The sequence below is a fragment of the Telmatherina bonti genome (genome assembly GCF_933228915.1).
Source record: "Telmatherina bonti genome assembly, chromosome: 12".
In the NCBI taxonomy this organism is placed as follows: Eukaryota; Metazoa; Chordata; class Actinopteri; order Atheriniformes; family Telmatherinidae; genus Telmatherina; species Telmatherina bonti.
Window position 1 is genome coordinate 30562206 of NC_136610.1, and position 25511 is coordinate 30587716.

Here is a 25511-nt window from a genome sequence, read left to right on the forward strand (position 1 = left end):
GGCAGAGACTCTCTCTTTATTAAATTTGCCTGGTACTTCTCAGCTGCTTAAATCGAGCCATTCCTGTGTCACAGATTCGCTAACACCTGTTAAAATGTGGCAGATGTTTCCAGAGTTCAGTGCAGCTTCAACGAAGCAGCTGGATTACACAATAGTAGAGGGGAGAAAAAAAATGACACTCTGCAAATACTCATCAAACTACGATGAATCAAATGTTAATCGGGTTCATTTCGACGTGAATCTTTTGGGCATGTTATTGCTTAAATGCAAATTGCACACAATCTGTCAGTCACAGGCACGTTCCGCCTTCCCGTTTTGTCTTTTTAATTCTAATTTTCCTTTTTGGTACATTTGCTCTTCTCTTCCTGCTTCTGTCTCTTCCTTTTGTTGTCAAGTCAGCACACGGCAGCCTGCAGCACTTTAACCTCTGATGTTGTTCTCTGTCCCTCAAAGCCACGCTGCTCAATATGTCCCCTCCTTGAATGTTTTCAGTTGACAGCTCTACGCCCCTGTAGCTCCCGGGCACAATGGCCCTCCACAAAGGCCCTTAGGAGCATCCTCCACCTCCGCCACCAAATTCCACCAGTCCAGGGAGACATTTGTAGCAAATCCCTCTTTCCTGCAAAACACACACACACACGCATGCTCACAAAGGCATTGATGTTTTTCTGGGCTTAGCTATGATCCTCACACTGTACTTTAGAAGGAAGATCGTCCTTTGCTTTTAGGAGAGACATTCAATAAGAGGTGGTAGAATTTCATAAGTAAATGCTTGATTTTCCTGCTTCACGTGGGGGTGTTACAAAGCAAGAAAAAGACAATAGCGAGAAGCAACATGCTGGTCTTAGATATATTTATCCTGTGCAGAAATGATGTAAAGTACCATAGAAAGTCTACCACCCAAACTCGCTTTCGGTGGCTCAGACTTCAGAAATAGACATTCTTATCTAACGGTTGATTTTGGTTTTCTTGACTCTGTAGCTAACAAAGCAAGAAATGTTTCTGTAATCAGATACGTGGGAAGGCAGGTTTATTTGTATAACACATCATGTACAAAACAACTGCAAGATAACAAGTGTTTTGCATAAAACGTTAAAAGCACAGCCATGTTGCAAGAGAAACGTTAAATATGACAATTAAAACAAAATGGAAATAGAACCAGCAAAAATAGATAAACAGACAACAGAATGCAGCCAGTGAGGTATGTATGATACAATGAGACATCAACATGAAATACATAATCATCATTATCATTATCATCATCATCAACATCACTGTTAATGGACATAAGGGAGAAAATATTTGCAGCTTAACCTTTTGAACCCTGCGCCTACTTTTTAGGCTTCTTTTAGAAAATTTCTCAGCCATTATGAAATTATGGTATTTTCGCAATCCTATAGTCTGACTGACTACTTCATAATAAAAAGAAGAATTGTTAAGATTTGTAAATAGATGTGTGTGTGTTACTGGTAGAGAGTAATAAACACACAGTGCAAATTACACTTTCAACAAAGCCAACAGTTTCAGGGGGAATATTTGGAATAATTGTTCTGGTAGCTGCGCCTGTCGCAATAAGTCAATTAATTGCAGGATAAGAAAAAATGTGCGCAATAAGTTTGCCGGACGCAATAATTTTCATTTGTCTTTTTTTTGTTTTGTTTTAAGACATATTAACCAAACATGGCAATACAACAAGCTTCCACTGGACTTAAAAACCAATTATCAACAGCAGTTTTCCCAGCTGGAAAAAAAAGACCTTAACATCCCGAAGTCCTCGATCACCGGGGTGTTTAAGCGACATATTAATACAAACAGGACAGTGCAACATGGTGTGCACTCGGACAGCGTGGTTGGTAAAGCCATGCTACCTTTTAATATTGTTAAAAAGGCGACATTTTGAAAAATGTTGCAAACATTTCACAGCCAGTAGGAATTACCTGGTTGATCATACATGTTACAAACGGCATTCCCACAACTTTAAGTTGGTCTTTCAAAGGGTGTATTTGCATTATTATGGCATTATTATTATTTTAGTTGAAAACTATCACAAAATGACAACAATAATCACTTAGCTCAATATTATCGTCTATCGCGATAATTTCTGAGACAATTAATCGCATGGCAAAATTTGTTACTGTGACTGGTCTACGTGAAGCTCTACATCTCTGTCAAATGTTAATTCAAGATGTCAACATTATCTCTGCAAATACCAACTCTGATAAAGAGAAGCAGAAGTTCAATTTAAATTGAGACATCACAGGTAAAGTCTCCAAAATGGCCATTTTGGCACCGTTCAGCCTCATGTGTTTGCACCCTTTTTATGGACCTCAGGTTTTAAAAAGTTAAGTCCTCCGCTACAATCTTTTTTATAGAAGATATTGGTGAAGTTCCAGTAAACATCACCAGAGCTGATTAAACAAATCACTTATGTGACATTCTCTTTGCAGCCGTGAGCGGAGCCGAGGACGTGGCGCTCTATGTGGGCATGGTGGCGGTGGCCCTGTGCCTGACTCTGCTGCTCATCGTGGTCGTCCTGGTCTACAGGCGCAAGAAGGAAGGTCTAGATGCTGACGTGGCAGACTCCTCCATCCTCACCACTGGCTTCCAGCCCATGGGCATCAAGCCCAGCAAGCCAGGTGTGTGGGCACCGCGGCCACGCAGGCCTCCCCACAGCAGTAGGACACTATTCTTTGTTCTGCCTTCATCTGTCCGTCTTGCCACCGTGACTCTGCAGCAATCATCTACATGTGACAGCAGAACCTGTTTGTGTTTGTGGCAGTGGTTTGACTGTGTTTACAGTGGTTTGTGGTCCAGGAAATATTTATGATGGGTGCATGTGTGTGAATGTGTGAGAGGTGTTTATTTGCGTGCCTGACACATAATGTTTTGCTACCACCTCATTGTCAGGAAATGTACCTGCTCTGTTTACTGCCTGTGTGTCTCTGAGGTTTAACAACGAGTAATAGAAATGCAACTGTCTGAGGTGGATGGAGATGGCGAACTGGGTTCCTGTGCCTGTGATTCACCGTGGAGAAAAAAAAAAAAAAAAAGCTTTTATTCGTTTTAGATGCAAAGCTGCATCTGAGTTCAGTTTGGAATTGATTGTGTGGTTGCTAAAAAGACAGACAGTGATAGAGAGGGAGAGGGAGGAGGGCGGGAATCGACTGGCTTTGACTGCAATTTGTGTTTGTGTATCGTGGAGTGTGTGTGCGCCTGAATGTTCAGTTTTCTGCACCATGTGTCTTTCTGTTTGTTTCGCTTTTCTGTGTGTGCTGCAACAGCTTCAGAGAGTGTGAGGTCTGTCTCTGTGATGTAGCATCCCCCCCAACCCACCCACCCACCTGTCACTCATGGAGATTCTCACATTTGCTTTTGTCTGAATCCATTTTCATTCTTCAAACAGAGAACTCCCACTTGCTCACAATCCAGCCTGATCTGACTACCACTACCACCAGTTACCAAGGCACCCTGCGCTCTCGCCATGATGCCACCGGGAAGTTTTCAATAACCAACGGGCCTCTGCTGGACCCGCTCCCAAACGGCTCGCACACTCTGCACAACGGCAAGCTAAACTCAGACCCTGCTGAGTTTGTGAGTAGGCTGTCCACTCAGAGCTACTTTAAAACACTCCCCCGCGATGTAGCCAACACATCCTACGGGACCTTCAACTTCCTAGGTGGGAGACTGACAATCCCCAACACAGGTGGGTTTTATTTCCCTCCTTTAAAGTTTCATTCTGTTACACCTGTTAACTTATTTAGTCTATTTTAATGGGAAAAAAAGTGAAAATGTTTGGTGTGATTTTTCTACATATTCACTGGTTTTTATGTCAGGATATGAAGGAACATTACTATTAAGACTGAACAACAAAGAAGAGGTATTTGCTGCGATTGCAGCTTAGGGATGCTACAGTTAACATATAATAAGGCTGCTTGAATGAATGCCTGCTGAAAATTCAGCATGGGTGACCTCAGACCTCCTGTACCCAGTCAGAAGAGGTCTGTGCTCCGGTGTAATCTCACACAGGAGTTGACCATCCAGCAGTGAGGGATAAGGGTAAATAAAAATAACAGGAATGATACAGGATGTTCTCTGTTACCCTTCGCACCCCTTTAAGAAGATGCTAATGGTTTAGTCCACACCTGCACCAGGTTTTGCAGCTGAGTTACGTAGCTTCTATGTGGATTAAACGGAAAGTCAGGAAAAAAGGTATGTCTTTACCAAAAAAAAGAAAAGAAATATAGGAGAAGTGCATAAAATTAATAGAGAGGAAAAAACTGTTTTCTGATTTTTTTGGGGGAGAGTAGATGTGAGCTGCAGGCCTGAACCAACCAGCTGAGCTGATATCAGCAGAAGTTTCAGTGAAGGCAGCATGCTAGGATCAATGCAGAAACAACACAGATGTATTACTGCAGAAATGACTTATCACCAGTCATTTAACACTGAGATTTTGCAAACCTTCAGATAACAAACTGTTTAACTTTGTATTAACGTTTTTAGCCTTTGCCAGTAATGAATCATAACTTATTAAGCCTACTTGATTCCAAATGATTTGCCATCAAACAACAGGTTTAAGAGTTTAAAAAGAACAAGAGGAGAATATTTAAACTCTAAGTTCATAGTGAATGATGAATAAGATGTTGATGCATTCAAGCCACATTTTTTTATTTATAAAAATTAATTGACCTTGATTCAATTCATCAACTAGAAAAATAAGGTTTTTAGGATGTGTTATCTATCAGAAGGGTGTTCAGTCATCATGTTATAAGAAACAGAATAAGTTCAGGCTGGTAAAAGGTACAAACACAACATGACTTGGTGAATAAATACTGCTGAATAAATTCTTTTAAAAAAACATGTTGGTTCAAACAAATGTCCATCTGATAATCTCATTTTACTGTCAATGAAAATGAGTGAAGTCTAACTATTTGACTTCATCATGTTGGTTTTTCAGAGCCAAGCGAGAAATCAAAAAGATATTTTCTGATTGAATTTACAAAAACAACCTGATGTTTGCTTGCAATTATTTTCTAACTTGGATCAATATTAATGAAAACATCTCTAAATTCTTTATTTGTATATTTCACTTTTAATTGAAAGCACACAAAAAGGAAGGTTTTTTTTTTTTATAAAGCTAATTTTTTTAACCATATTAGTTTTATCATTTGGTGTTTCGGTTTTAAGCAACAGCTGTTTAGGAGTAGCATTAACAGTAGGTTTAGCAAAGCGAGGTTAAAACATAACATTGGCTATATGATAAACAGTTTTTTTTTTTTGTTTTTGTTTTGGGGATGGGGTGTAAATTTGAGTAATGTGGGCCTGTATGTGAGCCATATGTCTGGCAAAGTTTTCGTTAGCCATATAGCATAATAGCATAAGTCCTATTTTAAGGCAGGGGTGTCCAGCTTTGGTCCTCGAGGGCCACAGTCCTGCAGGTTTCCAACGTTTTCCTGCAGCAACACACCCAAATTCATTGTGCAGAACTTCATAGGCTGTTGAATCTACTTAATTTGAGTCAGCTGTGTTAGAGCAGGGATACATTGAAAACCTGAAGGACAACAGCCATCAAGGGCCGACTTTAAACACCCCTGTTTTTAGGTTTTATAAGCAATGATGCACAATGAATCAGCAAATTAGGAAATGCCAAATACTGCAATATGGCCAAAATATGACTTGATGTTTTTATATGTAACAGTTTATATTGCGTTTACATTGTGGACTGTACACGTCTACAAGTCAAGAACCAAACAATATTTAAGAATAAAATCAGCAGATTTAACCTCAGTTCAGCTTTTGGATTTATTCTAAGATCATCTATCAGAGAAATCCTCTTGTCTTCCCCGCCATCAAACAAAGCTGCTCGAGTCCTATTAGAAGCAGACCCTCCTTTCCAGCCAGTCTCGGTCCGGTTGTTTTGTCCGCTCCACACTTCGATTGACCCCAGGGGGGCTTTTATATCAGCTCATTTGGGCTGATAAAAGCTCACGCTCTCCCACCCTGTCCATCATTATTTATGGCCTGACATGTAGTTGCTGTCAAATCGAGGAGCACTCAATACATTGCTGTTATTATTTCTTTGTGAGTTCTTTGTGACAACAGACAAGATAACTACAACTGTACGTATAAGGCGCAGCGAAGTGCAGCATGTCAGTTTCTGAAATTAGATTTTGCCCTGGGGCTCTGTACAGCATTGTCTATGTAGGGTAGCAGCCACCAACACTGTGCGGCGAGCATGCTACCTGCCAGCTCCAAATGATTTTAGTTTTACAGCTTTCTGCTCATTGGTAATAAGAACTGAATCCAACTTAAGGGGGAGATTTATGTGAATGTGATTTATGAAAATGGGGTAAAAGCTTTCTGGTGAAATAAACTGGACAGCAGAGACAAAGTCATTTTATTCATTCACCATTTCTTCCTACAGATAATAAGCTTGTGTTGGGTGATGAAAGAGAGGTTTCCGTAATCCTATGTAGACTGTTCTGTTTGCTTCCACACTCCAACCAAGTACCATCCAAACAATTTACCTTCTCCTACTATATTGAGACATACTGTGAGAACAAGACTCTTATATTTGCTTTATTACACCTTTTTTAATGTGTCCGGCTGGATGTTAACAAGGGGAATTTATCACAAGCAGCTGAGTCCTATAAAAACCTTTCTGCCTTCTTCAGCCTTAAACGTCCTGCATAAAGGGGTTTTTGATAGGTTTGCAACAGGATAACACACACATAAAAGTGTTCCATGACTTCATACAAATCAGATACAAGATATATTTTCAACTTGAGTATAAATTACTTTAAGCAGGACAAGATAGGACTTCATATAAAGCATGAAAGGTTTGGTTTAGAGAGGTGATTAATGAGCTTGTGGATCTTTTTTCATTCTTCCAACTCATTAAGATCTAAAGTGCCCTTCAAAACTCAAACTGTGTAACTGGAATTCCAAGATATTATAAGTCACCATCACAAAAATCACACAGAGAAGGATTTTTTTGCGGATGTTGCATCTGAAACGCTTTGTCAGTAACCGGCATCGAGACGGCGCGGCATGAATAGTTAAAAATGAATGCTCAGTGCGGTGATGAGATGGGATGAGATGAAATGAGCATGTGCCAAATACGCTGCACTCTGAAGAATCCCTGGAATGAAACCTTGAACAAATTATTCCAATTAGTCCCCTGACTAATGACAGAGCGGGTTGAAATCATAGTCAATGTCCACAAGTGTCAGCTGAGTTCTACAGACATTTACTGAAGAATGAAAACACTCAGATTGAAGCTTAGTTTGCTACAAGCAATGATAAAGATAAGAAAGGAAAAAGTTCACCAGTATTAATCCCCCATTTAGCTTCTCATCTTTACTGCAGCCAAGTATAGAGCTTATGTAATTACTGTGGAGGACAGTGTCTCCACTTGGCCCGTTGCAGGCTGTCCAGATTAGCCGTTAGCAGCACGGCAGTTTCTTAGTGAAGATGGTTTGTTTTGTTTTTTTTCTCCCCAGTTTTCTTTGCCACCACTCTTCCTCTCTGTATGTGTTTTCATTCTATGTCTCTTGCAGATATTTTATGCATGGATTAACTCAAAGCCATGCTGACTACACCACGCACAGACACCCATCTTCTCTTAGGGACACAGAAAGGGAAGAAAAAAAAAAGAAAAACACTCAAAGGAGTTACATTGTCATTTATCACAGTCTCAGAGCAGGCACATTAAAACCAAGCTTTATAGATACAGACAAGTCTGTGAGCATTCAGGCACCTTTGCCTTTTTCAAACAGATACTGTATTATGGTTAACAGGCACCGTTTATAGCCAAGACACTGCTGAAATAGTGTCACATAGTCACTATTTGGCCTACATTTTCAAAAGCATCGAGAAGAGGTCATTTTAGCAAGAGAATCACAACTTAAATGCCAAAACACTAAAACTACTTCAGCAGCTCTCTGGAGCCTCTGACGTGCATTCCTACACACTCCTAGGGAAGTGGAAATTTTCCTGGAGTAGTCTATTCCATGGTCTCAATTATCTACTTGGTGGCAGACGGAGGACATTTAAACTGTGATGCAGCGTGCGCCTTTGTCTCAGCTAATTGTTGACGGTGGCGACGCGTGCTGCCACTGCCAGCGCAGAGATTTGCATCTACTGCACCTGAAGGAGGCTGCCTCTGACCTTCAGAATAGATTTGTGATTTTTTTTTCTTTTTCTGTTTTTCTTTTGTTTGTTTTTTGCAGCCGTACAGTTTTGTTGAGTAGGCCGGCTTCCTTTGTGAGACGACAAAAGCGTTGTTCAGTCAGAACAAATGAGTCTGTCCTCGTCTTTGCTTACCCCCCCCCCCTTGCCTTTCCCTGCCTTTGTCGTTATTTGCATTAGGAATCAGTCTCCTCATTCCTCCCGAGGCCATCCCCAGAGGAAAGATCTATGAGATTTATCTCACTGTTCAGAGGAAGGAAGATTTAAGGTGGGTCTCTTTAGCACTGTCTAACTGGCAGTCTTCCCTGAATGCTACTAGGCTGTTTGTTTTGATGCTCTTCTGTTCCATTAGGAAAGGCTTAAGAGTCTGTGCCAGTACAGCGGAGGAGGCATGTAAATAAATAACATAGCCTTTTACCAGGATGGGCACTATTTAAGTTAAATGAATTGTTTGGGAAGCACTGTTTATCTGGCTCGCTGCATTCATCCTCTCAAAGCACAGTCATTGCAGCGAGCTGTGATAGTGTTACACCATTACTCGTTCTTCACATCTTGGCCCAGCTAGTCAATGAGTCCAGCAGGCTTTAATTATTCTCTGTTACAGCTGCTGGATAATTTGCAGAGGTGACAGTATCATATCCTGCTTTCAAGACGCATATAAAATTCTCACTTCCAGCTTAATGACTATAAGAACTTCATGTGCATTCATTCAGCTTTTCTCCTGCTGTAGGTTACCCCTGTCCGGCTGCCAGACCCTCTTGAGCCCCGTTGTGAGTTGTGGCCCTCCTGGGGTGATCCTGAGCCGCCCAGTTATCCTCAGCATGGACCACTGCTCTGACGCAAGCCTCGATAACTGGGCCATCCGCCTCAAGAAGCAGAACTACGAGGGCGCTTGGGAGGTGAGACCGCACTACAAGTCCGGCACAAATCTTTTTATAAAGAGACAAAGATGCCAGACAGCGAGTCTGTAAAGTATTACTGAACTCACTGTGTGAAAAGCACCAACTTTTTACTGAGCGTGACCGGAATAGACACTAAAGTTCGCTCACTGCTGGATATCGCAGGTAGATCTGGTCCTGCTCTCCTCTAACGGGGTTTAAATTATACTGACCATCAGGTGTTTTCTCGTTGGGCTGGAGCAAAAGCTTCGTAGCACAAGCTCTCCAGCTCGGGGGTTGCTAGGCAACGTGTTTCTCAAAACAGAAATTCTCTAAGCAAATTACTGATCCACCCTGCGATGGACTGGCGAGCTGTCCAGGGTGTACCCTGCCTGTCGCCCAAAGCCAGCTGGGATAGGCTCCAGCTTCCCCGCGACCCTGAATTGGAATAAGCGGTTCGGAAAATGAATGAATGAATGAAATTACTGATCCTCAAAGTACTTTTCTGAGTGCTCCTTGACCATTTTTGACTGCTGCTTGCAATTACAGATTTCCCCCTCCCTTGTTTTTCTACCCGTGAAACTCAAAAGTAGCCAGAGCTGCCAGAGCTGCAGCAGCAAAGAGTTGGGAAGAACCTTTTCCTGTTCACACACAAACAAATGTGCTTGGAGGCAGTATACTCATCTCAATAATCCAGAGAGATTGGAAAGGGTGCTGGTGGGCTTTAGAGTGTTACTAGGTCTTCTTTCATGTTCGATATTGTACATAAATTATTCAGCCTCCCCTCCGTGTGGCAGCGATGGGATGTCTGTGGGATGGATTGGCCTGTCTGAGGCAGAGGTTAGACCAGCACTTTTAATCATCAGCCGGACCAAATATAGCCCAACGACCTGACTGCGTGGCCACTACGGTAAGGAAACGCCAGGTGGGTGAACGAATAAGACTGGAAAGATGAGCAAAGTGGGAGGAGAGAGGGGGGTGACAGATGGAGAGGAAAGGTGCACAAGTAAGTCATTTAGATCCGCTGTAAAACTTTGCAAGAAAGGTTGATGTAAAAAGAGAACGTGCAAGTAAGCACAGGACATCCAGAAGCAGATGAAGAAAAGAAGGAGCGCAGAGAGGCGTAATTGAGCCGCCTCACTCTCTGCTCCACTCTGAAGAAATATTACGATGATGAAGAAGTGAGACTGCTTTGTGGTTGCATGGCAAATGAATTGTGTCAATACTAATTCCATTGACGTTGATGGTGTCTGGTTGAATCGATCCTAGAGGGGCTCGCTGAGCATTTGGCAGGCAAAATACTGTCTTTAGCGTGATTGGCTAACGGGAAGAGTCAGTCAACTGGCATGATGGGATTTTACAGAAAATCTTGTCACCTTGGGTCCAATTTGTCTCTATCAAATTAGCCAAGAGAGCAGTTGGAATTATCTGATGAAACATGTTCGGAGCGGTGATGGGACTGGTTGTTTTCACATCTCTGTTGTCCTCATTATAGACGTTGTGATGCAGAAGAAAGCCATGAAATTTAAGGTGTTGTTTCTCCGACACTTTTAAATCAGTTTTTTCCTTGTACTGTCTGCAGAGTTTGTTGTTGTTTGTTTCACACTTGTTTATTTCAGGTAAGATCATTGTTTATAACATAAATTGTCAAGTTGCTTTCACCTTTTTTTTTTTGACAAATCTCGAGAAAATTCTGGAAATCCCAATAATCCAATAATCACTCCTCCTCCAGTGTTTTATTTTTCCAGAACCATCTATTCTTGCCAGGAATCTATTCGAGTCTCCTTTCATGTCAATGGAGTACCTCATTCATGCATTATTAAGTAAATTGATGCTATTCTATAGAATGTGTGTCTTTGTACGAGGTGAATCTGTGGCTTTATGTAGTAAGCTGTTCTGTGGCGAACAGGAAATTTGAAACAAGAATAAAGTGTTCCCATTTTCTCTGATTTAAACTGTTGCCCCGAAACTTGTGTAACATTACCTTTAAAGACCCTTAAATTCCCTGTCACACAGCAGAAAGAATCGTTTGGAGTCTTGCAACTGCACCCTTTTTCAATCAAGCCCTTTGCAAACACGCAGCTACACGTCCACACATCATGCGCCCGGGCAAACACATTACCCTTCAATGCTACATAAATTGGGAGCTTGACCTACCATCCACACCTTGTGTTTTCCTACCCCCCCCCCCAACCCCACCCCTCGTCTCCTCCAGGACGTCCTGCTGATGGGGGAGGAGATGGTGTCGGAGCCTTACTACTGCCAGCTTGAGGCCGAGACGTGCAGGCTTTTCTCGGAGCAGCTGGGTACGTTTGCCCTGGTGGGAGAGTCTCTCCACATGGGCGCAGCCAAGCGCCTCCGGCTGGTGCTCTTCTCGGACGCGTACTGCTCCACGCTGGAGTACAACATGAGGGTGTACTGCATGGACGACACACAGGACGTCTTTAAGGTAGGTTGCAGTGAAATGATTGCACCGACTTCAGCCCAGAGTAACATATTTGAAAGCATTATCTGGCAGATTTCGACATGGCCATGGTAGATTGAAAAACACTGCAGGCTTGATAACAGGATAGGGAACTCAGGAGTGTGTGATTTGCAAGGGAAGATGAGTCCCCCCCCCCCCCCCCCCCCCCCCCCCCCCCCCCCCCCCCCCCTCTGCTGAAACATCCCTGTCACAGTGTCATTCCTTTCATTCCATCTGAGGTTCTGCTTGGTTTCTGTGGGGCAAGAAGTTCCCGCATCACTTTGTTTGGCAGCATATTTCACTTCCCTTTTTTCCCCCTCCACGTGGACAGAGTATAATCAAGTGCTAATGCCTTGCTCCCTCCCTCGAGGACTGCCTCTGAGTAGCCTGTTAAGATTTCATTTGCATGGTTAATTAGTGAATTAAAAGGAGAGTCTGTCCCAATCTTTTTCCCAGCAACCCCCAGTGCTCCCTCTCGTGCTCTCCACACCTCTCTGTCTCTCTTTAAGCTGTTCCTCTTTCCTCCGACACCACCCACAGCCAGAAGGGCCACTTCCCGCTGGAATCCACTTTCGCTGGCTGTAATGGCTGACCTCCTCATGCAGAGGTGCGCCACAGACACAATCTATGGATGGCTGTGGGACATAAACAATGGGAGTCACTGGGAGGTCATACTGAAATTAGCCCATTCACATTACAAGAGATGATGATGATGAGATGAAAACTGTGCACAGGCGCTGGGTGTTTGGTGGGAATTACAGAATTGTACATTTGTCTTTTTTTGTGGCTCAGATCTGCCTCTTTTTCTTTTATCTCGCAACCATTGCATGAAATTACCGGCTGACATGGTGTACGACATAAATAAACATAATATGTGAGAAAAATGAGGCACAAACGGCGGTTCCCCTCAGCCTGTATGTTTACTTGCACTCAGATCATGAGTTGAGCTGGTGCTGTTTTGCTGGGTTTTCACTGTTTAAATGACCTTGTGCACTGTGTGTTGGCTGCAGGAAGGCCTTTAGTGCACAATAAGGGCTCCCTGGCTAGTCCTTGTGCTGCTGTTCTCTGCCTTTCTTAGCCAGTAAAAAAAAAAAAAAAAGGAAATCTGAGCTTGTTGACTCCAGCACTCGTGCCGCCATACTCTCCGGCTCCCTCGACGCCCTTGAGTGCATTAGCTCCCCGTCTCTCACACAACCTGGTCCTGTGGTAAGCCACGGCATCTCCAGGGTTTTGTAGTTTTTAGCGAGTGATTTAAAACACGGCCGTCACTGTTTAGTAATCTTAACTCCGCACTACACTTGGTGCTATAATGGAGGGAGCAGTTCATTTAGCAAGTGCTTTCACTACTTTGAGTGGAGATTAAACTTCCCTGGAGAGGTTGGGCCTAATCACTAATCACTATCTTTAAAATGGCACCATTTATGATTAGACTTTCGGCGTGGCTGCTATTAGAGTTAAGTGTGGTATGCAGCAGTGGTGGAGTAGCAACGGCTGCGTCCGGACTGATATACAGCTAGCCTTCCGGACATGTGAATTTTATGACGGCAAATGCATCTACTGCTGGTGCACCTTATTTTTCAGGAAAGGAGTGCACTTCTTTTTTTAACGAGACAGACTCTACTTTTGAAGGAAGATGGGCGGGTAGGTGGGGGGGCTTGTTCAGAAGCAGGACGAAAAATAGAAACCAAAAAGGAGGCTGAGCTTTTCTTTTCATTAATTGCTGTCAGTCTGTTGTGACAAGTCTCCATCAGAGAGGACGGCAGATAGAAACACACACACACACAGAAACATGCATGCCATGCTGTACCATGGAATCTCTTATCTCCCTATTACAGCAGATTAGAACCAATGTTATTGTCTTTGATCCTAAGTGTACAGGAGCTCTGGGGAAACAGTGACATTTCTGTCGGATGTTTGGCATATGTTCGTCGGCCTCTGCCGGGACCAATTAAGTTAATATTTAATGTGCGTCCCACTCTTGGTTGGCCCAGCCAAGGCTGGCACAGCGGCAGAGGGGGACATAATCACCGTTCGGTAGCACTCTCACTGTGCACTTGGTTGTTCCCAGCTCGACCAGTGGGAGATCATCACTGATGTTCTGCCATCTCGCAGCTGACTGAAACACCTGCAGTGAACCAGGTCTTCAACACCCATCACGACATCTAATTAACTGGAAAGGTGCCGACAAAAGGTGTTTTCACGGGAACCGGAAAGCGGTGCTTCTTGTTTTATGTTTTTAGGTTTTGGAATAAAAGATGTTTTGTTTACTGAGGAAAAACCTACATTTGAACGAGGGGGACGATAATAAAAAAGATGTATTTACTGATAACCAGATGTTCCTCCCACACACCCACATGTCTGTGTTTTGTGAGGCCAGTGTTGTTGTTGTTGTTGTGCAGTTAAAAAAAAAAAAAGTAGACTGATTTATAAACCACCCACAATCTGCCAGCTTAATCTTTTAGAGGTTGGTGCACGAGTCAGTTATTCCATATTGAGCAGGAGACCGTTACTTACTCACATTTTGCTATTATAAGCTCCTGCACTTTGCAATAAATTTCTGGTTAAAATTTGTATTTATTTTTTAAGCTATATAAGTGACAAGGCTGTAGTGAGTGCACCTCTGTGTTATCTCTCCATCCGCTGAATAATTTCCACATTTTCTTTAAAACATACTAATGAAACCCAGAGAATATTGTACATCTTTTTATACTTTCTTATTAGCTGCTTTCCCTCTAAACTGCTATTCCTGCTAGCTTCTGCTCATATGTATGCAGCGGTGTAAAGATGCAGACTTTTAAATGTATTTAAACATTTCTCTAGCGTATCTAAATTGGCATTTAAAAGCAACAAATTCATAATCTGCAGAAACTATGAAAAGTTTATTCCCTTTGTGCCCCCCAGCAGATTGAGTCCCTCATCAGTATTCATGCAAAGAAGGCAATAGATCCGGCTCTTTGTTTCCTGATTGTAAAAATGTATGTTCCAGGGTTAAATGTGTGTTTAATTGGGTGTCTTGCTGATTAAATAGTAGCTCCTGGATTCTTTTTGCACAGTTTGACCTCATAAGATGATTCTTCTTTGCGCTTAAAATGGCTCATAAACGGTTTATGTGCTCCCACTATGGCATTTCTCCACCACTTCTGGAGCAGCCAGCTACATCTGAAGCGTAAACTTTTTTCTTTTTTTTTGCTATCTGATACCAGAAAGCCAGCATGTGCACAGTGCAACACATACAGTTCTTCTGATCCTGTCATCAGAAAAGTTGCTGGCAAGAAATCCTAGCTAAGAAAAAAAAAAAGAAAAAACCAGAGAAGCCCAGCTCGGTAATTGGTGGCATTAAGTTAAACAAGACAGTCAGCTTTATCACTGAGTCCAGCTGAGAAATTGCTTTCATATTATATTTCTGTGTTCCTGTGTGCTGTGTTTTCTCAGGTCCTGCTCTGTGATTTATCAGGGAGAATGTGCGTCTTTTTCCCTTGCATACACAGTCCCCATTTATAACTGAGCAGACAAGTCCCTTCTATTTGGAGTTATTAATCAGAGTTGACTGTAGCGGGCACGGCCACTGGAGCTCAGACTGATAGACTCTCAGTCAGAGAGGAAAAGCCTGTCACATCCTGCTGACAAATACACAGATTTATGGAGCCCACATAGCCAGCCTACTCTCTATAAACAAACGCATTTGCTTGAAAAGAGCAGCATTGAAAATGGATCGTCCCCATGAATGCACATTTTTAAACATGAGGGCACCACATTGCTAATAGTGAAGGGGAGTTTATGAGAAAATTACAGTCTGTATGTTTCAGACAGCATGTAGCTTGACTAATTACCTGATCAAACGCTGCTCATAATCCCCATCAGAGCTAGTTAAGTTCATCAGTTTACCATACACAAAGCTGATACGAGAGAAGACCAGGAGGAAGCTCTTGACCTTGCTCTGAGGAAAGTCTGCTGCTTTGCAGCTGTCCAGTTCTTAATATCCAGGCCTAGGCTAATGCTTTGATTTGTTTAGCTTGTGTTGCTTTTTTTTCCTGACAGCAGGCTGTTTTTGTTGCAAGAGTGAGTTTGGTGCAGCCACTAACCTCTTTCTGTCAGCACCAGCCTGAGGAGATTAGCTCTATGAGTGTGTCTTGGTTTCCCAGTGGAGCCCAGCCCCAGTCCATCACAGTCCCAGCTCTGGTCCATGCCAAGAGGATGAGGGGATGGGTGAGGAGCGGGGTGGAAAGGGTGTTGAAGTCATAGAAAACTGTGGCTGTGATTGCAGTAATCCTGTTATCTCTCCTGCTAAAGCTGGCCACTTTAGTGACCTGGAGACACAAATGTTAAGCTGCCTCTGTCTCTCCTCTCGCCTCCTCCTTGCTCCTTTCACTCATCCCGCTTCGTCCCGCTCTCTTTAGCCAGCCTCATTGAATGTCAGGGGGTGGTCTTGGCTCTGCCGGACTCTAAATTCACAGTCTTCACACACACCACAGGCTATCTCGAATTCCGACAGAACAAAAGGGGGTTTTTCTCCAGCAGTACTTGAACTTCTCGCTCATGTCGCGCATCTTAATGTCTCCCAAGTTCAGGTTCCTTAAGAAGATCAGCTCTTCTTGTGTTTACATGAATGGAAAGGAAATGTTGCTCTGAGATGATTAATATGTTGTTTGATAAACTAATTCAAAAGCTTGCATTGTTTCCCCTCAGAAAGAGTAAATAACACGGTCAAATTTAGCTTCTCATCTATTAGCTCATTCACACTGTCATTTGTTAACAGGATAATGGGGCGTAAAGAGGGCCATTATTCTCTCGGTCCAGAACATATGCTGAAATCCTGCACAAAAACACACACCAGCACACACACTCGCAGGCTCTTGTCACACACACCAAACAACACGCAAGCGACACAATGTCATTTTGAAAGCAGGGATGTGTTCTCCTCCTCCAAGGGGAGGAAGCATCGCGTCTCGTGTTGTGTTTGTTTCCTCTGTGAGCTTAGTGTCGTCGTGGGGTTGCAGAGGGACCATGTCCTAGACCCTGTCTGACTGTAATCCTGCCATGTCAGGCTTGAACCTGACACACTGCTGGATGGGCCACTTAGTATTCATTGTAGCAGCTAGATGTTGATAATAAGATAATTGGCATTCTGCACTCTTGCTCTTGCTAGCACGCTTATAGATCTGTGTCTATAGGTCAAAGACCTGATCAAAGTCCACCAGCTAATTTGCAATGCTAATCACCTCCAACAAATAATTGTGCTTAAGAACTGTTTAAATGAACCTCCCTGAAAGCCCACATAATGTGGCTTTTGTGTCTGTAAGAGACATAATAGCAGGGGTATTTTCTGCATGGAAGGCACTACTCTGTTATTAACTCATAAGACCCTGACGCTTTAATTCACACCCACTGTCTGACCTTCCCTCTGTAAGAAACCGGGCTGGGTAACATCACAAGCCTCTAGTGTGGCGGTGTATTCCAAGTAGCTTCATCCAATGCAGTGATTCTAAATTTTTAATGTTATGTGGCATTTAAGTGGAATAAATTAACCAAAGCAAATATAGGAAGTGAGATAGATAATCAGGAGAGGCATAATATTCATGTTAACAGGAAGATGAGCACGTAGCAAAAGCGGAAATTTGCAATGTGTTGAGTAAACATGGAAATTCAATTTCCGGAATGAACTGGAAAAAAAAAGAAAAGAGCTCATTCAAGTGGAGGAGGGTGCACATCAAATAACACAGGTAGAGATTCCAAATGGATAATTAACAGCTTCCTTCCCGTTATAATTGGAAGGAGTCTAGCTCATTTCTGGGGAAAATGGGCAGAAAATTGAATCAGCGTTGTGCACATAGAATTTACAGCCATTCTCCTGCTTAATTATATATCTTTACTGAAGTCATACCATGGGCAACCATGCTGGCATGCAGCGCTCAACATATGGCTGCCATCTATACATGTGTCACCCTTCTCGGTGCTGTTGTTTTAAAGATATGGCTCCTAGACTGTGAGATGTATTCTGGCTGTCTGCTTTTCCTTCTGCTCCCATGTTGTTCAGACAGATTAAAATAACATATCTTATTTCTACGGTCACTGCTAATTTCAGAGGTCTGTTTTCTGTCTTGTAATGTGCTCTTCTGTTTGGAGCGCGAGGTAGCGCATGTGAACGTTATCCAAAGAACTGCTTTTTTTTTGCTTTTTTTTTTTAAAGGATTTGCATCCGGCTCAAAGCGAATTGATAAATCAGAAAAAAAATGTGGCAGATATTATCATCCGATTCCAGATGGTCATTTGGGTGGCAACAAATGGTCCACTGAGCAAGTCCCACAGAGATTAAAATATTAAGCATGCATTTACAAATCTTTCCTGGCACAAAAACAAAAATGAAATTAAGGAGTTTCGCCATGCGAGAACAATGAGCAGTTGACTAATGGCTCGTTCAGTTACTTCATCACAGCCCAGGTAGCCGGTCAGCAGGGATGGCTGCAGCATTTGCATGCAAATGCAGTTGCTGGAAGCTGGGCTTGCACACACTGAGGCAAGGGATGAGCCTCATGGGGGCATAAAAGCTCAGTGGAGACGAGTCGGACCAGACCTTTGCAGGTCCATACAGGGACACTATATACTGATTCGGAGATATAGTGCACCCCCGCGCCATCCTATTGCTGTGTCTGTGTCCCTGTTTGTGTGTATGTGCAAGAAAGTCCAAATTTTGATGTTGCAGGTTTGTATGAATTTCTTTTTTACTTCATCTTGTGTGTGTTGAAACATTCCTGTCCTCAGTGGTGTTGTTTCGTACGTGTGTGATGCACAACACAAACAGTTAAAAAGGTAACATTTATAGACCGCTGTGCACATTTTCCCCTCCCTTTACGACTGTGACGGTGCATGTACTTCCTCTGAGCCCTGACGCATCTCCCCGCCTCTTCCTCTCTCCTCAGGAGGTGATGCAGATGGAGCGGCAGCTCGGGGGCCGGCTGATTGACGAACCTCACGTTCTGCTTTTCAAAGACAGCTACCACAACCTGCGCCTGTCCATCCATGACATGCCCCAGGCGCACTGGAGGAGCAAGCTGCTAGCTGGCTACCAGGTGTGTTGGGTGGCCCTTGGGGAGGGGGCTTCAGGTGCAGGGAGTCACACCAGATCAGAACAGGCGCACAGACATGTAATACAAGTGCCTGGCTGAATCTGTCAAATTAGTGCACCAGCAGTTATTGGGCCCTCTAATGTATTTGTTGAGATGCTCAATTTAAAATCCCCGCTGTCTCAAGTTATTAGAAATGAGCTATTCAGATAAATTAAATGGCTGAATAATTTAGAGAAGTTGGTCACATGTTAAATCATTTAAAAGTTTTTCAGGGGCTCCTTTTTATTGTTAATGAGGACTCACGGTCCGCGACCCTGTCTGGAAAGCTGCGTTTATTTTAGTTGGCTCAGAGTTTTAATTAAGCATGTTTTGCTACGGCTTCAGTTGATCACTTTAAAGATTAACACAAAGGGTCTTTTTTCGGTCTGTTACTGCAACGCTCCTTTGTCCAATAAGCTGTAAGTTGTTTACCGGGGCCATGGCAACCTTTTCTTAGGTGTCCATGTATAGACTGCATGTTTTGTTTGTGTGTGTACGTGCACATATTAAGGCAGAGTTGCGTGCACATACCCAAAGGTGCAGGCTGATTGATTGTATGAGCTGTGCTCTCTGGGAACTTAGCTGAAATATAGAGCAGTATGTACGTCTCTGGAACTTTGCAAACCTGAATTTTGGAACTTCTCCACCTTTTACTCCACTCTCTGTACCTGCGTGGCCAACAACTGTAACACAAGGGCTATTCAAAGAGGACTAGAAAATGTTCTGGCTGTAACTATGTGAGCATTGAGCACCAGGTCCCCAAAGAGAGAACACAGACTGTGCCAAGCAAGCAGCAGCAACAACAATGCACCCAGAGCAGAGGCTTATTTCTCTGGACTGTGCCTGTTCATTTGGAAGTGTTGTTCCCCTCTCAGCAGTGCAGTCAAAAAGGCCTTTAGTCTCCCTGGAGTCCCTTGAAGACATTTGTGCATTTCACCCACGCCCCCTGTTGCAGGTCTGCCTGGGTAACAGTGCCCCCACTTGGTTAGCAGCGTGTGCTGCAGGCCCACTTTACTCTCACACTCAGGTCTTATTAGCAGCTGAACTCGGGGTGAAGTGGGAAGTTAGGCGAGCCCCTTTATTCCAGCATTGCTGCTGCAGTTCTCTGGGGTTATGCAAATAAGCCACGAATATGCGGCGAAAAAGAAAAAAAGATGTTGAGATGAGCAGAATTGAGGAAATTCAAGCAAATACTCTGCAGTAGCTGAATCTTAGATAGAAGCACTTCTCACAACTTTATATACATGTAGAAATACATACTTCTGTGTGCACAGCATCATTTGTAGCTTTGCCATAAAACAGTTCATGAAGGCAAAGAGAAGCTGAAAGGAAACAGTTGAGGAAAAAAATGTCAAACAGATATGCTGTGCAATCTCTTCAAATCCTAAATTCGATTTCTTCTGTAATATACTTAACCATTTAGTCATCCTTTAAACCACCATTAAAGAGTCTAATTCATTTAACTTATTTAAACGTTGTAAGTCTGCTGCTTACGTAGCCATTTTTACCTGATAACGGCAGTTTATGTCAGTGTGATTAATGATAATCGCAGTGTATTCCAGGCAGGTGTCCTGTTACGCCGTGTTTCAGACATGTAGCTCTGACTGTGCTGCTGCAACGTTCATTCTGCAGGAGATCCCGTTCTACCACATCTGGAACGGTTCCCAGCGGTACCTGCACTGCACGTTCACTCTGGAGCGGCTCAGCCTCAGCACCTGTGAGCTCACCTGCCAGCTGTGCGTGTGGCAGGTTGAGGGGGAGGGACAAAGCTTTGGCCTGGACTTCAACATTGCCAAGGTAAAGCTTACTCAGAACAACAACCAGTAATTTGCACAACTACAACTATTCAGCCTGGCTGTGAGTTGAAGGTTTTAATCCTGTGCTTCATGGATGCTTCTCCACCAGGACACTCGGGCGCTGGATTCTGAGTTTTTCTTAATGGACAATAATGCAACAGCTCTAGCGGGGCCAAGCGCCTTTCAGATCCCGTACCTCATCAGGCAGAAGATCTGCAGCAGCCTGGATGCCCCCTGTCCCAATGGAGCTGACTGGAGAATGCTAGCACAAAGACTAAAACTGGAGAGGTAAATACAGTCTTTACAAGAACATTTTGCCTCATCTGATTGCAGATCTGATCATCAGTGGAGCTTGTCAGAGCAGATACTAAAGCTCTGGAGACCAACCCCCCCATTGTGCAGACTCCCTGTTACAAGAGCTTCCAGCAATACATGTGCACTGCTTGAAAACACAACATGCAATCAACCATGTGTTCAAAATGAATTTCATTTGATCTTTTTTTTTTTCTGCATTTATGAACTGCTTGACCACGATTCAGCATGGACTGCTTCATCACCTACAAGTGTTTGTCCTGAAGTTCAAGTAAACAAAGTAATACCTCAGAGAGCTAATCCTCTTTTCACTCAGCTAACATTATAGGATTAATGTGGCCTTGATGGATACAGCTATCATTTCTGCAAGAAAACATGACCCCCTTCTTCCTTTCCCTTCGGAAACAGGTAAGCAGCTTAAAGTCTGCTGCTAAACTTCTACCTGCTACATCCTCCTTAACAGCTGTAATTGGAAAGGCTGCAAGCTAGCTGCCTATCAGCAGCAAGAAAAGATGGAATAGGTTTGGATCCGCGCCGACCTCAGACCAATTTCTTCTCTCAGTCACTGTACTTCATCACCGGAGCACCTGTAACAACGCGAAGCCCGGCATTGATCCCTCATCCTCCAATTTAATTTCTACCTTGTAATGAAATCAAATAGGAACACTTAATTTGTCCAATCAACTTTATTTACCCCAATTAATTCCAAATTGAATTGATGCACTACAGGTTTAATTAGCAATGTTTGGCTCAACATAATCAATTCTCATTTAGGCCTAAGGAAGGAACGACGTCTCTGTTGTTTGATCTGTCCCTAACAACGTGTTTTCCTGAAAAGGCAGCGGCTCCTCGGCATTCTGTCTTGCTGTATTTCTGTTTGTTTCTGACTGTGTAAAGCGTTCAGACCTAGTGGAACTGGGGCCAATCAATAAAACTTAAAATGCCAAGAACCTTTTATTTGATCTTTCTCTCCCAAGACTGTGCGAACTGCAGTGTCTGAGCCATACAAGATGAGCTGGTGCCTCACACAACGAAGTGAATAGCTGTGCTGACACGTCTGACGCCAGGCTCAATCTTTGCTTTTTTTTTTTCTTTCATATGAAAAATGACCAAAGGTTCATTTCCACGCACTTTTTTTTTTTTTTTTTTGACCAACACTTGTCTTTGTTGTTGTTCTCACAACACAGAAGGAGAGCTGTTTGTGCTATATAATCCAACTCAAAATGGCAGAGTGACAATGTGTTCCTCTGTGTTGCGTGCACTGCCAAAGTAGTCACATGTTTATAGCCATCACAGGATGCTTCGGTGGGCAAACAGAAGATACGAGGAAATAACAGACTCCCAGACCTCTCTCAAGGTGAACAGAACATGGTGGCGTTTTTGTCTGCCCTCCTTCTGTTCAAAACACTCACATTGCACAATCCCTATTTGTGCCAAAGATGTGTACTACTCAGTTTTAATGCTTTTCCCCCCCCTTTTTTTTAAATAGCATTCATGCTCTACAGAACAGCTGAGGCCCTGGATATTTGGAGAACAGAAAAAGGCCATTAAATCAAACAAGCATCTTCAGGTGCTGTGGGGATCAGCTCCCACTCAACATCAAATATACAACCGGCGGGGGCCGCTGCTTTGTTGTCATTGATTAGGTTTGATCGTGAAGGTGGTGCTCCTAAAACAGAAAAGGTCACTTCCGACTTAACTGTGAAAGTCCATATAGGATTTACTATACGGGATTTAGGAGCAATTTCAACATCAAATAAAGAGGAATGAGGGTTATGGAGTTGAGCTCCAAATGAAAATTGTTAGCCATTTTTGTGTTTGATGGCAGCTTTAAGAGCTAGTGTGTTGTTATAACCTTTTATCATTTTTTTACTTTAACGCAGCATAGCTGGATGTAACAATATAACACACCATAAAACCTGACAGCGGCAGAGTTACAAGGAGCCGCACAGTAAAATATCAGCTGAAAAGGTTTTTTTCTGCGACTTCTGCTCGATAGAAAACGAGAAACCGCCCTGTGTGATGTTTCCACGTCGCCTGATCGCCTCATTAAAATCTCACTCTAATTTTTTGCCTTGTCTTCTCCTCTCCGCTCTGTAGACACATGAGTTTCTTTGCATCCAAAGTGAGCCCAACCTCTGTGATCCTGGACCTGTGGGAGGCACAACATTTCCACAGCGGCAACATCAACCAGCTGGCCACGGTCATGGCTGACATTGGCAAACAAGAAGCTATGATATTCCTGGTCTCCGATGGCGAGTGCTAACCCAGAAAACGAGGAGAGAAAGAGAGACTGGTGAAGAAGAGAAAGTCCACAACACAATAAACACACACCTGTAAACAACAAGAAAAGCAGCCGGGATGGAGGGGCAGAGCTGTCCCTGTTCTTCGAATTGTTGAAGGTTTATGTAGGATTGAGACCCTTTATCCCATCCAAGTAAAAATCTTTTAATAACAGACCCAATTAGGAAGCGTTTCAGTGTGTGTGGAAAGGCAACTCTTAATATCCCATCAAAGATTTGACGATATATTAGTCCACTCTTGTTCTGCTTTACACATTAATCCCACACCTGTTGCTAAGCAGCGATATACAAATGTAATGCTATAACTAACATCACATATTGCAAATTTATCCAAAAAAAATCTTCTGCATTACACATAAAGGTGCCCGGTCACCTCAGGTGAGAGACAAGAGACGACATATGCAATTGGCGGGTTTGCATCATGACGCTATCGCAGACACATCCCCATCAACCGAGACATACGTTTGTCATACGTGTAACTTATCGTTTGAACACGCAGACGGCCTGTAGCTCATCCCACACCTGTGTGGACGTCTGAAACAGACTGTATGTGAAAGCCACAGAAATCCGTCCCGTTTTATTTGCATGTTTTGCTTCTTCTTTTTTTTAGTCCAGCCGGTATCACTACTGTGAATGTAACATGTTGATGTCTAGATTCAGCTTTTTCTGCAACTAAATCAATAAATGTGAGGTTTGGGCTCTCTGAACCTTTTTTTAAGAGGGAGTGATACTGTACTTTAAAATAAAAAGTCATTTTTCAGAAGCCATTTCTATTTAAAACCTCTGATTTTGATCCATAAGCTTAAGTCTGGTGTTAATAGTTTATTAGCCCACTACTTCATTGTGATGTTTAACTGTTGCAGATTTTACAGCTAATGAAGGAGCCATAGCGCCGAAAGGCTTTCTAGCCACAAACATGGGAGCGTTGAATGTTGCCAAAACTCATTTCTAAAATGACATTTTCTCCTTGATCACATTAATCCCCCCCCCCCCCCCCCCCCCCCCTCTGTAGAAGAACAAGGCCGAAAGGGTTATTATATGAATAATGTAGAGCACTTTGCCACAGAAAATCTGACAACAAATTCCTCAAAATCTTCACAAGATTAGTCATGTTGCACGAGTAATTGTGCAGCTTTGTTTGTATTATTTATAAAGCAATGTTGGTGGGAATTCAATATTTGCTGTGTGGCAAACAGTATTTCCACATCAGAGAGAAGCCCGTATCTCAGATAAAACTGAAAGTGGCTTATTCATAAACCCACTTCTCTGCTTACTGAACATGTTTTATTCTGTAAAAAAGGTGGGAAACGGTATCTGGGAAATTCAAGCAACCATGCATAACCTGCTCGTTACGTTTTTGCAGCGTTTCCTTTCATTCACAGTGATTTCTTAGTAACAATTCACTCATATCGGGCAACATAAATACAGTTTTATTAAAGTTCACAGGTTCAGCATTGTACTTTGTAAAAGGTGTGAGCAATCCCAAAACTAGCCATAGTTCTGTCTGCCTCAGGGTTGCATGTGAAGTTGTCTGTTTAAAGTTGTAAACGAAAGCCCCTTTCATTGAATTAGCTCTCGTTCCAACAGCTGGGAAAGGCCATCCCTCCATCTTTTGTGATTTCAACCTTTAAGATCGAGCAAAGCCTTGTTTATGATTGTCAGATATTTGGAATGTACGTTTAGTTTTTCTTCTTGTGGGGAAAATGATCCCATTTGTTTTTTTGTTTTTTTTTAACCATTTCTTTTTACATGGCATCTCAGCAGCTGTTAACTCATGGAAATGATTCCTCATTGCATCAAACACAATCCCCCCTTTATTAAGACTTTTGCAGTTCCTGTTAGTATTTTATACAGAGATGCCATGAAATAAATTGTTAACTTTTTGGAAATAGTAACCCTTGACTTATTCCCTCATCCGATGACATGGTGATCGCCCTGAATCATTGCCACATGTAATATGTAAATACTTTTTCTATACCAGCCATGTGCTGTCACTTTGCATACTGTATATCAGCAGAATTGGTAACCAAAGTTTTATGAATATCATTTGAATCCACCTCATCATCATATTGTATCCATTAAAAAAAAACATAGTTTCAGCACTGTTTCTACTTGCCGCTGGCATAAAATAAGTCTAAGTTGCTGTTTTGTCTCAACAGCAGACTTTTTTTCCTTAAGTCCAAATCCTTAGTTTATCTCATTTACTTGCTTTAGTCCTTTTTGCGAGTTAATGCTGTTTGTTTAAGCGGTGTCCGTTTCTTTGATCACTTTGTAAACAAATGTAAATTATATTTTAATATGAAGCCAAAAAAAAAAAAAAAGACACTTAACTGGCGCAGCATTTGTCAAGTCTAAACCGTGACGTGTTTGCTTATATACTGTTCTTTGGCGATCTAGCAGTGATTTGCAGTGTTAAGGGTTTAGAGGCCGTTTTACAGGGCGTGTTTCTCCACACATTTCGTTCCTCC

General features: G+C 42.7%; 1 protein-coding gene across 1 annotated transcript in view; it reads left to right on the forward strand.

Annotated features, from left to right (window-relative positions):
- The window catches only part of unc5a (unc-5 netrin receptor A), a gene marked incomplete at both ends in the record, with an annotated part of 146068 nt that extends 123062 nt beyond the window's left edge, over positions 1–23006 (forward strand). The window contains 9 exons of the mRNA XM_079249520.1: positions 2448–2675; positions 3404–3703; positions 8368–8455; positions 8918–9086; positions 11281–11514; positions 18447–18596; positions 20265–20429; positions 20538–20716; positions 22841–23006. Of these exons, the coding sequence (XP_079105646.1) occupies positions 2448–2675; positions 3404–3703; positions 8368–8455; positions 8918–9086; positions 11281–11514; positions 18447–18596; positions 20265–20429; positions 20538–20716; positions 22841–23006 (1679 nt within the window). The remainder of the gene's footprint in view (positions 1–2447; positions 2676–3403; positions 3704–8367; positions 8456–8917; positions 9087–11280; positions 11515–18446; positions 18597–20264; positions 20430–20537; positions 20717–22840) is intronic.
- Positions 23007–25511: the final 2505 nt, after the last annotated feature.